The sequence below is a fragment of the Heteronotia binoei genome, chromosome 9 (genome assembly GCF_032191835.1).
Source record: "Heteronotia binoei isolate CCM8104 ecotype False Entrance Well chromosome 9, APGP_CSIRO_Hbin_v1, whole genome shotgun sequence".
NCBI classification, from domain to species: domain Eukaryota; kingdom Metazoa; phylum Chordata; class Lepidosauria; order Squamata; family Gekkonidae; genus Heteronotia; species Heteronotia binoei.
In genome coordinates, this window is record NC_083231.1 from 57409966 (window position 1) to 57423712 (window position 13747).

At 43.8% G+C, this 13747-nt stretch overlaps 1 protein-coding gene across 1 annotated transcript in view; it reads left to right on the forward strand.

The window, feature by feature from the left end:
* The first annotated feature begins 256 nt into the window (after positions 1–256).
* LRBA (LPS responsive beige-like anchor protein) overlaps positions 257–13747 on the forward strand; it is a 630809-nt gene continuing 617318 nt past the window's right edge. The window contains exons 1-2 of the mRNA XM_060246657.1: positions 257–706; positions 1130–1489. Coding sequence (XP_060102640.1) covers positions 1253–1489 — 237 coding nt within the window. The 5' untranslated portion in view covers positions 257–706; positions 1130–1252. The remainder of the gene's footprint in view (positions 707–1129; positions 1490–13747) is intronic.

Consider the following 13747-nt stretch of genomic DNA (forward strand, 5'->3'; position numbering starts at 1 on the left):
GATGGCAGTTCGTGAACTCCAAAGCTAATATTTCACAGTCCACTCTGCCTATCTCCTCGCTCTCAATTTTTCCGGAACTGTCTACATTCTGGCAGGCGGCTCTGGATTCAGAGTTTACTTTAGCCTAATCCGAAACTAGAAAAGGATTAACACGGCACTCCTTCTTAGCAGCTGCTCACAGCGACGTTTGCTGAGAACTCCATCCACTCCTGCAGGAGGAAAAAATGATGAAAGACCTTTCCCTCCCTTCCTCCTAGGCTGCGCCTGCCGCTCACCTGGCCACACCTGAACTCACCTGAGCCTGCGCGGGCACCGCCTTTCCCTGAACCGCTGCGCCCTTCTCGCCTCCCCGCCCCTCCCGTTCCGTGCTGCGCAGGCGCACAGCCACTCGCCGGGCAACACTCCTGGGGCTTAGCTCAGCGCTGTCATGGCGGCAGAGAGCAGCAGTAGCAACTGCTGAGGCGGGCAGGAAGCAAGCGATGGAGGAGCAAGCGGCGGCTGCGGAGTGAGGCGGCTGCACAAACTTCGGGTTCCTTTCCTAGCACTGAAGCTCCACCCCCCGCCTCCCGATCCGGGCAGGCAGTGCTAAGGTGGTGGGGGTAGCACAGAAGCAACACCTTCCCGCCCCTTGAAGCCGCCTGGCGTCAGAAGAGCCTTTTCACTCCCCCTTGGCCCCGTTTGCAGTCGAAGCGAGAAGCGGAGCCGGGTGAGTCTGAACTTCCTTGCCGGCCCTACTTTGTCCTTGCACCTGTGACTGACTGAGGGGCAAGGGGCAGCCCGCTTTCTGGTGCCTCAGCTGGTGAGGTGCAAGGACGGGGACAGGAGGCACTGCAGAAGAAGAACCGGGCAAGGAGGAGGAGCGAATTCTCTTTAAGAAATTCTCTTTCGGAGTCCAGCTCGGCTTCCTTGCGCGCAAGTTTAATGTTCTACCAAGAATGCAGCAGGGAGGCGCTTACCTGCATGATGCAGTTGCGCCTGCCCTTATTTCCTGGGAGCGGAGTGGAGGGAGGGGTGGGGAGCGGGTGTGAGCAAAGGTAATGGAGGAGAGTTGTACAGTTAGACCGCAGGGTTTCAGGTCTTTAAAACCGTGTTTGCTTGCATAAAGATTGTTGCTGTATGGAATCTTTAGGTATCAAGGATTACGGATCCTGCTGGCAAGGAAGGAAGAACGAACAAGAATTCTAGGACTGGTGATTGAACACTCTTATTTCTGAAGGACTGGCTTCCTTTGGCAATTTTAAGTGAACTTACCATGGCTAGTGAAGAGAAACAAGCTTCTCCTCCTCAGCCAACAGGTGATAATGGAAGAGAGGGAAGTAATACTGGTGGAGGAAAAGAAAGAACTACCACTGAAACTGGGAGCCAGTTACAGCCTTTGAATCCAGGAATTCCTATCCGGGGCATCAGGATGAAATTTGCTGTTCTGACAGGACTGGTGGAAGTTGGTGAAGTGTCCAACAGGGATATTGTAGAAACTGTTTTTAATCTGGTAAGTCTATCGCCTTCTGAACTGCTCCATGTTGTGTTGTCAGATCCCCCCTGGCCACTATTGGGGGATGGAGGGATAAGGTTGCCAGGTGCAGTTTGGGAACGAAGCCTGGGAAGAACAGGGACCTCTGTGGAGTACAATGCCATAGAATCCAGCCTCTAAAACAGCCATTTTCTCCAGGGGAACTGATCTCTGTAGTCTGGATAGCTGTAATTCTGGAGGATCCCCTGGTCCCACCTGGAGGCTGGAATTTCTGGTTGCAGCAGGAGGAAGGGCTGAAGGAAGCATATGTAAAGTCTAGCCATGCTTGTATTACTTTAAGCTTACACTTCAGTATAAAATATTTGCTTGCCTATTTTTTTCTCATAAGATGAATGAGTGAGGTAACTTGCTGTCTTTCATAGGCGATGTGATGAGTAACTATAACATAGCCTTACTTTTTCCTTTCTCCTTCCTTCTTCTCAGTCCTTGTCTCCACTAATACTTCTATTTTAAGACACAGCTTCTTTAAAGTGACTTTCCTGTTGCATCCAGCTTCGTAAAAGTTAACAGAGTGCTTAGGTACTTCATGCTTGTATCTTGATCCAAATACGTGTGCTGATGTATTTGTATTGCTGATGTAACATTTAATTTGTAATATTAGATGAATACAGTAACTAGCATAAACCATAATAAGCTCATGATCAGTGTAGCAAATTTTTATTTTGTAATGTAAATTTCTGATTACAAAGAGGTGCACTGGCGTTCTCCTAATATGAATTTTAGGGGAATTAGGAGGAAGTTACCTTTCCCCAGAAATTCTGTTAGTTCATACTGTTGCCTATGTCTATTCAGTTGCTATATTTTCAGCTGTTTCTCGAACAAGAGAGACAGAACCCTTCAATGGGAGACTTTTAGGATTCTAGGGGAACTGAGTATGATCTCAGCTACTGCTCCATGGAATAAACTTTTGGAAACTCCCAAACATTGGGAATTCAAAATTAGTAAAACCATGAACAAGTTAATGGAAACTCTCCAGCCCAAATGAGCTGTAGCATATAGAGGAATCCTTTCTGTGTTTTAAGTCCTTTTCCCAGTAATTGTAACTGAAGTTTGAGATCAAGTCTCTTACTGCATGTGTTCAAATACTTTACAGCACCAAATACGACAATGCCCACACTGCCTGTACAAATGAAAGACCTGTGCAACATGAACCTGTTAGGGTTTAGATATACAATTAGCAGAGTAATGTGGAGAGAACCACAAATAACAGCCAGGCACACGGTTTAAGAATAAAAGTAGTTTACTTTACTAATGAGGAAAGGGATGACTGGGATTTCTAGAAAACAAGAAAGGATTCAATATCCTACCTAACTTCTAAGCTACATCTCGACTCTCTCTAGTCTCAGCTTCAACTGCATGGAGATCTAAGGGCTTAACACAAAGGGCAATAAAACTGACCAAATGTTTTTCCCTTAGACCAACACCCAAATATATGGATTAGCCTATTAGGGCTCTCCCTCAATGGTCACTATGCATATTGGCACCTAGCCTTGGCTCTACCAATCTCATTGGCTAAACATCAGCATGCATATACAGACACTTAATTAACTCATGACAACAGGAAGTGAAATTTCATCAAAAACCCAACAGAACTTCAGAACAGAAGACTGAGGAAAGGAGGGATATATTACCCACTCTATTCTGCATGGGGGTGTTGTTTGGGGTGGCTTGTAAACATCCATGTATCTGGTGGTTCAAGTTCCAGGAGCAATCTCTTGGTGAGGGTGCACAGTGTGAATCCAGGCAACAATCAAAGGAGATCAGAGAAGAAAGCATATTAGGTTTGGGGAGCAAATAAGAGTGTATAGTTCAGAAACCTAGCTTATGTTGGAATGGTGGAAGCTGCTCTTGTCAGAGTTCAGATCATGAAAGTGAGAGTTTAATTTTCCCAAGCTTGTTGGATGAGGTCAAGTGTAAACTTTTCAATTGACACATGGGGGAGAAAGTTTGTATGAGTGGAGCTTTCATTGTGGAAGACTTTCCAGCTAAGAAAGGCCAGAAGGGGAGAGGGTAACAGGCAAGTAATTGTGTCAGCTGTGGGAGTACACAACATCATTACTTTGGAAATTAAAGTCAGTGGGATTTATTTTGTTAGGTGAGGGTAAGGCAAGACAACATATTATTGAGCCCAGTATCACATTGGTTGGCTTAATATGCTTATAATAATAGTTGTAGAGCTGTCTGTGATTTGGTCAATTTTCTCAGAATTTTTCCTTTGCACCAGAACTGCACCTTTCTGCAATGGAGCTAGTTAGTCAGGGTACATCATAGCAAAAATCCATCATGTGAAGTCATCTTTTCTGCTTATTTTTTTTTCTGACTGATTTCCTTTGTACTGATATCTTCAATTAAAGGAATAAAGCTAAGCCCTGTACTTGAGGCCTTGAAGGGCCACTGCCATTTAGCATAAACAATACAGACCTTGATGGACTAATGGTTTGATGCAGTGTAAGGTAGCTTTGTGTGTTCAAATACTCTCTGGAACAGCCCCCAGACAAGGGCTAGACCTTTCTGGTCACTGACCTTGGGATAGAAACTGAAGCCAACAAAATGGAGGCAGAATATTCATGGCAACAGAATTCTAGGTACAAGTTTTGTACAGATATGTATCCATTTTCTTGCCTTATATTGCTGAAATCTATAATTGGTGACATGATATAGATGGTAGGGACATTTCTCAGTAACCTTGGTGGCATCAAACATATCTGGTCAGTGCTTGCATGGGAGACATCATGGGAATCCTGAGGATACCACCTCAGGTTTTTTTGAAGAAGGCAAGTGGGATATAAATGTAATGCATGTTCCAACAGGTAAACAGTGTCCTGTCTGGTTGACATCTTTCAGATGAGGCCTGGAGATCTGGAATAACAACTGTTCTTCAGGTTACAGAGGAGTTTCTCTGGAGCAAATGGATGCTGTGGAGGCTAGGCTTTATGGAATTATACCTCGCTGAGGCTCCCACTATCCTCCCCAGGTTCCACCCCCAAACATCTAGGGTTTCCCACCTTGGAAGTGGCAAGCTACTTCTCACAGAGGCAAGCAAAGTAATAAACATAAAATATATACTTTGAACTTTCTGAAAGTCTAACTTGTGTTAAATGCAAAATAAATAACTACCATTAGAGCTGCAGAAATGACAGCCAGTGTGGTGTAGTGGTTAAGAATGTCAGACTAGTATCTGGAAGACCCAGCTTTGAATCCTCATTCATGCTATGGAAACTTGTTGGGTGACCTTGGCCCAGTCATGCTTTCTCAGCCTAACTTTCCTTACAGGATTGATGTGAGAGGAGAATGATGTAAGCCACTTTGGGTCCCTATTAGAAAGAAAGGCGGGATATGGATAAATAAAATAAAAATATTACAGTTGAGACAGGCCCAGAGTGGTGATCACTGGAGGGCAGGTTTACAGGGGGCATAAAAAAGGTCTCTGTTTAAACTATAGTTTACTTGTGTTATGAAACTTCCTCAAACTTAATCAGACTAGCAAAGGGATTGCACAGTTCTCTTGTTGTTATTGTTTGGGAGCTTCCCAGCTCTATGCAACTGTTCAGTCCCTCTGCTGTTGACTTTATGGGCCAATAGCAGAGGGACTACATAGCTTCTTGATGCCTTAAGGCCCTTTGGAAGCCTTTTCATTAGCTATAATTAGTGTCCAGGGCTTGGCCAAAAGATAAATGTAGAAACATTTTTAGTTGTGTGCAGTTTGTTTATGTGTACTTCTTAGATTTAACTCCGTTATTGAACATAATTTTATGCATATGCCTACAAAGCAACACTAAGCATGAATGCTGTTTTGTGGGTGCATAAACAGAATTTTATCTCCTGGCTGGAGAGGAACTGGACAATTTTTATTCCTAATTATATAACTAAGAACTTCTGTTGGCATCAGCAGTAAGAAGAAATTAATTGAATTTAAAGAGCACTTTTTGAAATTATTTACAATTCAAGGCTGGCTTTAAAAAGTGAGGCTCTGAGACATAATGTGTTCAATGATACTTCTGGTTTTATTTTTTTCTTCCCCTTAAGTCTTTTCCCCACCCAATTCCCCACCCCTCCTCTAAGTGACAGCCCTTCAGATACTTAAAGAAAACTATCATTTCTCCCCTCAACCTCCTCTTCTCCAGACTGAACATTTCCAAGTCCCTCAGCTTCTCCTCACAGGGCTTAGTCTCCAGGCCCCTGATCATCTTCATTGCTCTCCTCTGCACCCACTCCATTCTGTCAACATCTTTCTTGAAGTGAGGCCTCCAGAACTGCACACAATCTTCCAGGTGTGGCCTGACCAGTGCAGTGTACAGTGGGACTTATGACATCTTGCAGTTTGGATATTATGCTTCTATTGATATGCTCCAAAATCGTGTTAGCCTGTTTTGTTACTGCATCACACTGGCTGCTTGGCAACCTTGAGTCAGTCATAGTTTTCTCAAAGCTGTTCTCTCAAGAGCTTGCCTAAAAGCCAGTCCTGTGGTGACAGTTCTCTCCACATGTTCTGCTGGGCAGCCTTGTTTAAACTCGACTGCCCAACAGAGCTGCCTCCATCCTCCATTGTTTTCAGTGGAGAGGGGAAAAGGCATTTAAAGGGATTCTGGTCCCCTTAAATGCTTCTTGCTTTCAGATATCCAGTGGTCTCAACAAAAAAATCCTAAATATTTTCGGGATTTTCCATGGTGGCCATTTTCAGATTCCTGAATCAGTAGCCCTCTCAGTAATCAGCTGGAAAAAAAATCCAAAAATTCCAATAGGGTATTTTTTTTGGCTCAGTTTATATGAAATACACAACCTAATCCTGACAAGACAGAGGTAATTAGTTGGGAGGGCTGAGGTTTTGTGAGACATTGTGTTTCTGACTTGTAGTGGCGTCCAGATGATGTTCACTGACGATTACAGGCTAAGGGGGTGGACTATACTTTATCCAGCTTTATTGCTAGAAAACCAAGTTAGCACAGCTGCAGAAGAGGCATTCTTTAAACTTCATTAACTTCAGAAGATGTCCCCTTGATTTTACTGATCTTGCCACTTGGGTAGATTGTATAGTTACCTGGAGGCTAGATTTTGTAATTCATTCTACATGGGTCTGCTCTCAAAGTCATCTTGGAAACCTTAGCTGGTACAAAATGCTACTATTGGGAACAAAGCAGACCATCTGTGTCACACTCATTCTTCAGTTACTTCATTGGTTACTAGTCAGTTACCAAGCTCAATTCAAGATTCTGGTCATCGCCTATAAAGCCTTTAAGTGGCTTGGACTGAAGATACGTGCAAGGCTTCCTCTCCTACTTTGTACTGCTGCAAGAGCTTCACTCTTCTGAACAAAGTTTTCTAAAGGTGCCATCCTGGAAATGGGTAAAATCAACAACTGTCTCTTCAAGCAAATTATCTGTGGTGGCTCTTATCATGTGGAATACTTCAGAAGGTGCAAAACAGAAATGTTCAGGAATTCATTTTTAAAAGGGTTAGAGCCATAATCTAATAGAACCATTTAGGAATGGTATTGCAGTCTGTTGTTTATTGTACATATAGTCTCCACTACTACTACAGTGTCATCTCCCTTTTTTCATTATGGTGCATCATGCCGCAGACTGCTTTTGTTGCATTAGATCATTTTTGATTCATTGTTTTTCAGATCTGTAAACCTTAGTCCTATTGCATTGCTTATTGGAGGCTTTTGTTGTTTTCCTGAATTATCTTTTATATTTTTAATCCACCTTCCTGGAGACTTGAGGAAAAGCTTCTTTGACACGTGGGGCAGGGGAGTGAAACTGATAATAAAATGAAATGGAAGATCAGCATGGCTACCTACCTGGATCTGTGTAGTAACCTGACAGGCTGCATTTGAATGTTGCCTTCAGCTAACATCAAGCCTTGATGTCCATAAACCTGGCTTGTTCCCAGACTCATTTGCCTGCCTTCTCCCTTCTTGTATGGAACATGATGAATGAATCATGGTTAAGTCTAACTCCAGCTATCTGTAGATATCTGCTGTACAGTTGGAGTGAATATTTTTAACAGCTGTGTAGTAGAAAGCCCCAATATAAATGTGGTTTGAAGGTAAAGGATTGGGATGAAATTTTATTAAAAGGAAATTGTTGAACACTCCAGGTGTCAGCCTTATTGATGAGTTCTAGCAAGGAAGGTGAATGTCCTTATTAGAAGTCTGCTAAATAATTAACCAAGTAATTATACGTCTATACAAGTGTGGATAAGCCTATTAGAGAGCCTGTTCTTTATGTATCTTATATGTGCTCTTTCCTTTTTTCAAAGTGAAGTTATTTTATGAAAGCAGTAGTTTTTCCTATTATATATATTTTTTAAAAACCTGAACTTTTTTTTGGTAATACTGTCTCAACTATTTCCTATAAGTAATATTTAGCTATGGTACTTTTTAAAACTTACTGCCAGTTTTCAATGGAACAACCTGGTCCAACTGCTGCAGCATTATATTACACCCAGTCTGCTTATCTACTTAACTTAATGTTCTTTCTACTAGCTACAAAAGTATTTTTAAAACACAAAATGCAAAACCTCCTGTAGGTTTGCATTGATGAAATGTCTATAAATGTTCATTATGTTGTTCAAACTATTCTGTTGTTGCTAAGTGAGGAAAATCAGTTAATATGATCATTTCCTATTCAATGAAAGTGTGCCCTGCTGCTGCTGCATAATCTTTTCTAGGTCACTGTGAATACTTGGGCTATCATAGTTCTGTCACCTCAGTCTATGTATTGTGTCTATGACAAAGTAATGCTGGTTTGATCTAGGCTAGCTATGTAGTATAAAAATGTAATGGCTTGGTTGAAGGCTTTTGTAGTGGCAAGGTTGTAGTCATTGAGGTATACAGGTAAAGCAAGGGGAAATGCTTTCAAACATATAATCAACATGCTTTTTAAAATAAGCTCTAGTAATAAACTCCATTGTGGCAAGAAACACAGTGGGTTCTAGAAATTTTCTGTGGGTGAGTGTCATGGCCTTGGTGGAGGGGGGAGGTGGGGAGGGAAGGGTTCCAGGCTTCACCCCTCAAATTTCCAGGAATCTCCCTACCTGGAGTTGGCTCTCTCCTTAAGCTTTCCATCTCCTCCTCCCTCTCTGCAGCCTCTACCTAGAAAAAGGACAGTCTTTCCCTGCGGTGGGGACCAAAGCAGCTTATGTCATATTTCTCTCCCCTTTTTGATCTGTACAACAACCCTGTGAGGTAGGCTAGGCTGAAAATATGTGGTTGGACTGAAATCACCCAATTACCTTCCACAGTAGAAACCTGGTTCTGGTAGACTCTTCTCTGAAACACTGCCATGTCACAGTGGCTGTCATAGAGGGGCTGCTGCTGAACAGGAGCAAGCAGCCAGGCCTAGTTAAGCCATGTCAGTCAGGTGGTTTCAAGTCACTCAGAGGGTGCTGCCAGGCCTAGGGTAGGAAACCTCCAGGTGGAGCCTGAAGATCAAGAATCACAAATGAACTCTAGACAACAGATCTCTTTCTTCCTGGAGAAAATAACTGCTTTGGAGGGTGGGCTCTAAGGCATATTTAGTTGAAGCCTCTCCCCTCCCCAAAGTCTGGCTTCCTTCGACTCCACCATAAAATCTTCAGAAATTTCCGAACCTGGAGCTGGCAACCCTAGTCAGGACTGGCCCCAAGGAGTTCTTCCTCAGAGGCCAAAAGAGGCCTGGAAAGGGCCTTCTCCTTCCACTGACAGAACCAAACCTGGTTGTAGGGTTGCCAGGTCCAACTCAGAAAATACCTGGGGACCTTGAGGATGGAGCTATGAGACTGCCTCATTCATCTCCCAAAATAAATAAAAATACAGCAGTGCAGTTCCCCGAATACATTTTCTTTTCCCCCAGCAGCACACACACTCACAAAGCAGCCAGTATAAACACATTGTGCAAGCACATACTTCTGTGATCTCAAGTGGGACGACTTACTCACTGAAACTGATGTATGTAACCATCTGCTGTATTTTAACCAACTTATTCAGACTAACAAGAAAACAAAAGCAGAGCTGTCTACCTCCCAGAGGGACTGTGCTTACTTATGTTCCTTTTACACACTCACCAGGAAGACCCAGGTGACTCTGCCTATTTGCCCCGCCCATTCAGCTTTCCTTTTAGTCTCCCATCCAGGTATTAAGCACAGGAATTAAAGGCACACACACTGTCCAAAACAGAGACCGTCTGCAGGATTCTACTAAGCCTGCCTAGATATAAAATACAAATATGGCAAAAATATTCTGCAAATCACACTCTTAAATAGTTTGTACAAATTAAATATATTATGAACATACAAAAGTTATCATAAATTCAGAACATTTTAGCCAAACAAAAGTCTCAAATGTTATATTTCAGGGAGGACCCCTCAAAGTCTCTTAATTTCACAAAGAGAGTACTAAGACTCAACAACAAAGTTCCAAAGGAGTCTCTCCGTTGCTTGTTGGCTTCCGAAGGAGAAATTCTTGCCTTCATGCAACCACCGGTTTTTAATTGCGTTCCGCTGCTCCTGCAGCTTCCTCATAAGCCAACTGTAAATAACAGACGTGACCGGTAAAAGCAGCCTCTACAAAAAAGCAATATTGACAAAAACATGCAAATACAGTTAATACAACAACCTGAAATTTCCAGCCAAGGTCTCTCTCAAATGCCCATTTCAGTATCTTAATTGACGGCTTAATCTTGCTGAGCACACAGATTTTCTTAAAGACAGTCACAGCTGTTGTTAATCAACCATTTACAAGAGACATAGTCAAATTATAAGAACATATCCCAGAAACAACAAACACTATATAAAACAAGAAAAATCATTATGTTGATTAAGACCGAAGGGTTCAATAGTGTTTAGACGGTGTATCCACCTTGCCTCTTTTTGTAACATAGTTCTTAGAAAATCATCCCCTCTGCTTTCCCCAATTACAACCTTTTGTATCACAAAAAAATTTAAAGATTCCAAGTCATGATCCATCTCAATAAATGTTGGAGGAGAGGAACGCCAGGAACTTGATGGCAGACCCTTGAAATATGTTCCAAGATACGTGTCTTAATCGCCCTGCGAGAGCATCCTATATACATTTTCGAACAGTCTCCACAAACCAGGGCATAAGTAACACCCTTAGAGTCACAGTTAGAGACAGTTAATTTGATGGTCATTTTGGATTTGGAATCCACATACCCTTTTATTTGCAATGAGTATTTGCACGCTTTACAACCTTTACAACGAAAAGACACGTATCTTGGAACATATTTCAAGGGTCTGCCATCAAGTTCCTGGCGTTCCTCTCCTCCAACATTTATAGAGATGGATCATGACTTGGAATCTTTAAATTTATGAATTTATGATAACTTTTGTATGTTCTTCATAATATATTTGTATGTTCTTCATAATATATTTAATTTGTACAAACTATTTAAGAGTGTGATTTGCACAATATTTTTGCCATATTTATATTTTGTATATTTTGCTGCCATTGTCTTTTCCAATTGCTTAGATATAAAGGCACATGGTGGTTGTTGGGGTGTGTGGGGAGGAGCCTGCAAAACTGGGGGATCACCCACTGGAACCTGGGTACTAACAAGTCTACCTGGTTGGCTAGCAACAGGCTCTGAGGGGAAAGCAAAGGCAGCTTCCCCAGTGGCCCTATCTTAAACACAGGATTCCATATTCTGTCTCTTTCTGTCTTTCTCTCTTTCAGTACCTAGAATAAAATGTCATTGTTCTGCTGTCAAGGGATTAGGGTTGCCAAGTCCAATTCCAGAAATATCTGGGGACTTTGGGGGTGGAGCCAGGAGACTTTGGGGGTGGAGCCAGGAGACATTGGGGTGGAGCTAGGAGCAAGGGTGTGACAAGCACAATTGAACTCCAAAGGGAGTTCTGTCCATCACAATTAAAGGGACCACACAGTAGTCCAATGAGATTGTATTGTTTCTGAATGCTCCTCCTTGCACAGAAAAAGGGACTTTCTGCAAACACAATACCAACAGCCCAGGGAGAAGAGACTGAAACCCTCCAGTCCAGATTTTTGTGTGTGTAAAGAACCCCCTCCACTTTTTGTCTAAGCTATCATCCCCCAACTGCTATCATGCACCTGTTCTCTGAGGTGGTACAGCCCTCCCCACAAGGCACCTGAGGACTCTACCACCACCCCCACGCACTGGGTCAGGGGTGGCCAAACTTGTTTAATGCAAGAGCCACATAGAATAAACATCAGATGTTTGGGAGCTGCAAGCCATGAACGTCAGATGTCTGAGAGCTGCAAGACAAGGAAGGGATGCAAATAGATGGAGGGGGAGGGAGGTGGAAAGAAAGTAACTTTAGTTTTAATGAGGCTGTGGGGGCTTCAAGAGTCACACAATATGTGTGAAAGAGCCACATGGGGCTCCTGAGCCACAGTTTGGCCACCCCTGCACTGGGTCAACCCAAGGAAGGCCTCTTACCAGCTGCTTAAGGTCCTCCTCCGAGAGGCTGGCGAAGTGGTACCACTGCTGCTCGAACTCTTGGCCTCCACCACCACCCGAGAGGGGCGGAACCCCCTGCCGGCGGCTTTCGAGGGGAGCTCGGAGGAAGCATCCAGACTGAGGTGCCGTGGCTTCCTCAGCGGCGGCTCTCCCTGCGCCACCCTCCGCTCTCTGTTCAAATCCTCGCGGCGGCACCAGCAGCATCATCACCATCAACGGTGCTTCACCTTAATGTCTAAGCTTCTCCTCCTCGCCTCCACCGGGCGGTGAAGCGCCGTTGATGGTGATGATGCTGTTGGCGCCGCCGCGAGGATTTGAGCAGGGAGCGGAGGGCGGTGCAGGGAGAGCCGCCGCTGAAAAAGCCAGGGAGGCAGGTCATAGCCCCGGGGGCTTCGGAACATCCTGTGGGCGCCACCGCCGCCACAGACCGAGGCCAGACAGCTGCGAGCCGGCCGGCCCGCCTTCCCTCAGCCTGCGCCTTAACTGCACGGCACGCGCTCTCGAACGGAGCCACCGCGCATGCGGCAGAAACCTGCGCGTGCCGCTTGACACACGCATGCACACCTCTTTCTCCGAACCGCCTTCTGCAAATTCAGATTCGCGGCTCGCTACGGACCCATGCTCCTTGGCGCTGTTTACCCCCTCCCCCCGCTTCCGTTTTTTGGGGAGCGGGGGAAGAGGCTGGAAATCCTGGGGCCCCCCGCCAGGGCGGGAGGGTTGGGAAGCCTACAAGGGATGCCATTTTTTTTTGTCTCTGTCTCTCTGGTTGTTTGATTCCCCAGAGGGGAGGAGCCCTCAGGTAATTGATGGAAGGTTTTCTGTGTCAGTTTCCCCCCTCCCACCCTCAGCTAGAGGGAAGACTTTATTTCCTCTGTGAATTGGTCACTGAAGCAGCGCCAACTGAGAGAAGGCTTTATTTGGCAGGTTCCCTTCCTCTGTCTGCCAATCAAGGGCAGGCTTTCTTTCTCTCCTGGCTCAGTCCTCAGCCAGTGGAACACAACAGACCTTGAGTGGCAGTTGGCAGGCCAGTGGTTGATGGAGCACACACCACAGTCAGTGGGAGAGCTCCATTTTGCCAATACCACTACACTTTTATTATAGAAAGGATTAATTGGTATATTCTTGCTAATGGTAGGTGTACTGACATTCAAGAAGTGATTTGCAACACTATCCAAAGTTTGTGCTAGGCTCACTATTTTATGTTCCTTCCTGCACCCGCTACAACCTGTCAGTTTTGGATTTCCAATAGACTTATTATCCATGATGCATAGCTGTTTCAGCTGTCTCCCATTCTACTGTATGTACTCCATGACCCATTCCACTTTGACAATCTCACATAATAGGCTTTTGGGACAGGAATTGTGTTGTTGCTTTGTACCTTTTCTTCTGCTTTTGGCACAGAAAAAATCAGCAGAAATAGATGCCAGTATAAGAATAAAACTGCAAGCAAGTATAGACAAAGCATGCGTCCTTGAATGTACATACATACATACACATTTATTGGCATTAAAAAAAACCCACCTGAGTAATTACATATACATGCATAAATATGACAGATATGATAATAAGAATATAAAACAGGATATTCTAAGACAGTAAACAGTAATAGCATGTCAAATATAAAATGGCAAAAGAAAACAGGTGTCTTGACTGCATCCTTGAATGTATTCTAGTGGCTTCAGTAATTCTTTTTTCTACTCCCCACTTTGAAAAGCGTTAGAAATGAAAGAACTACTTTTTAAAAACAGAAAAGGCAATAGGTAAGGTGTTTGAAATCACA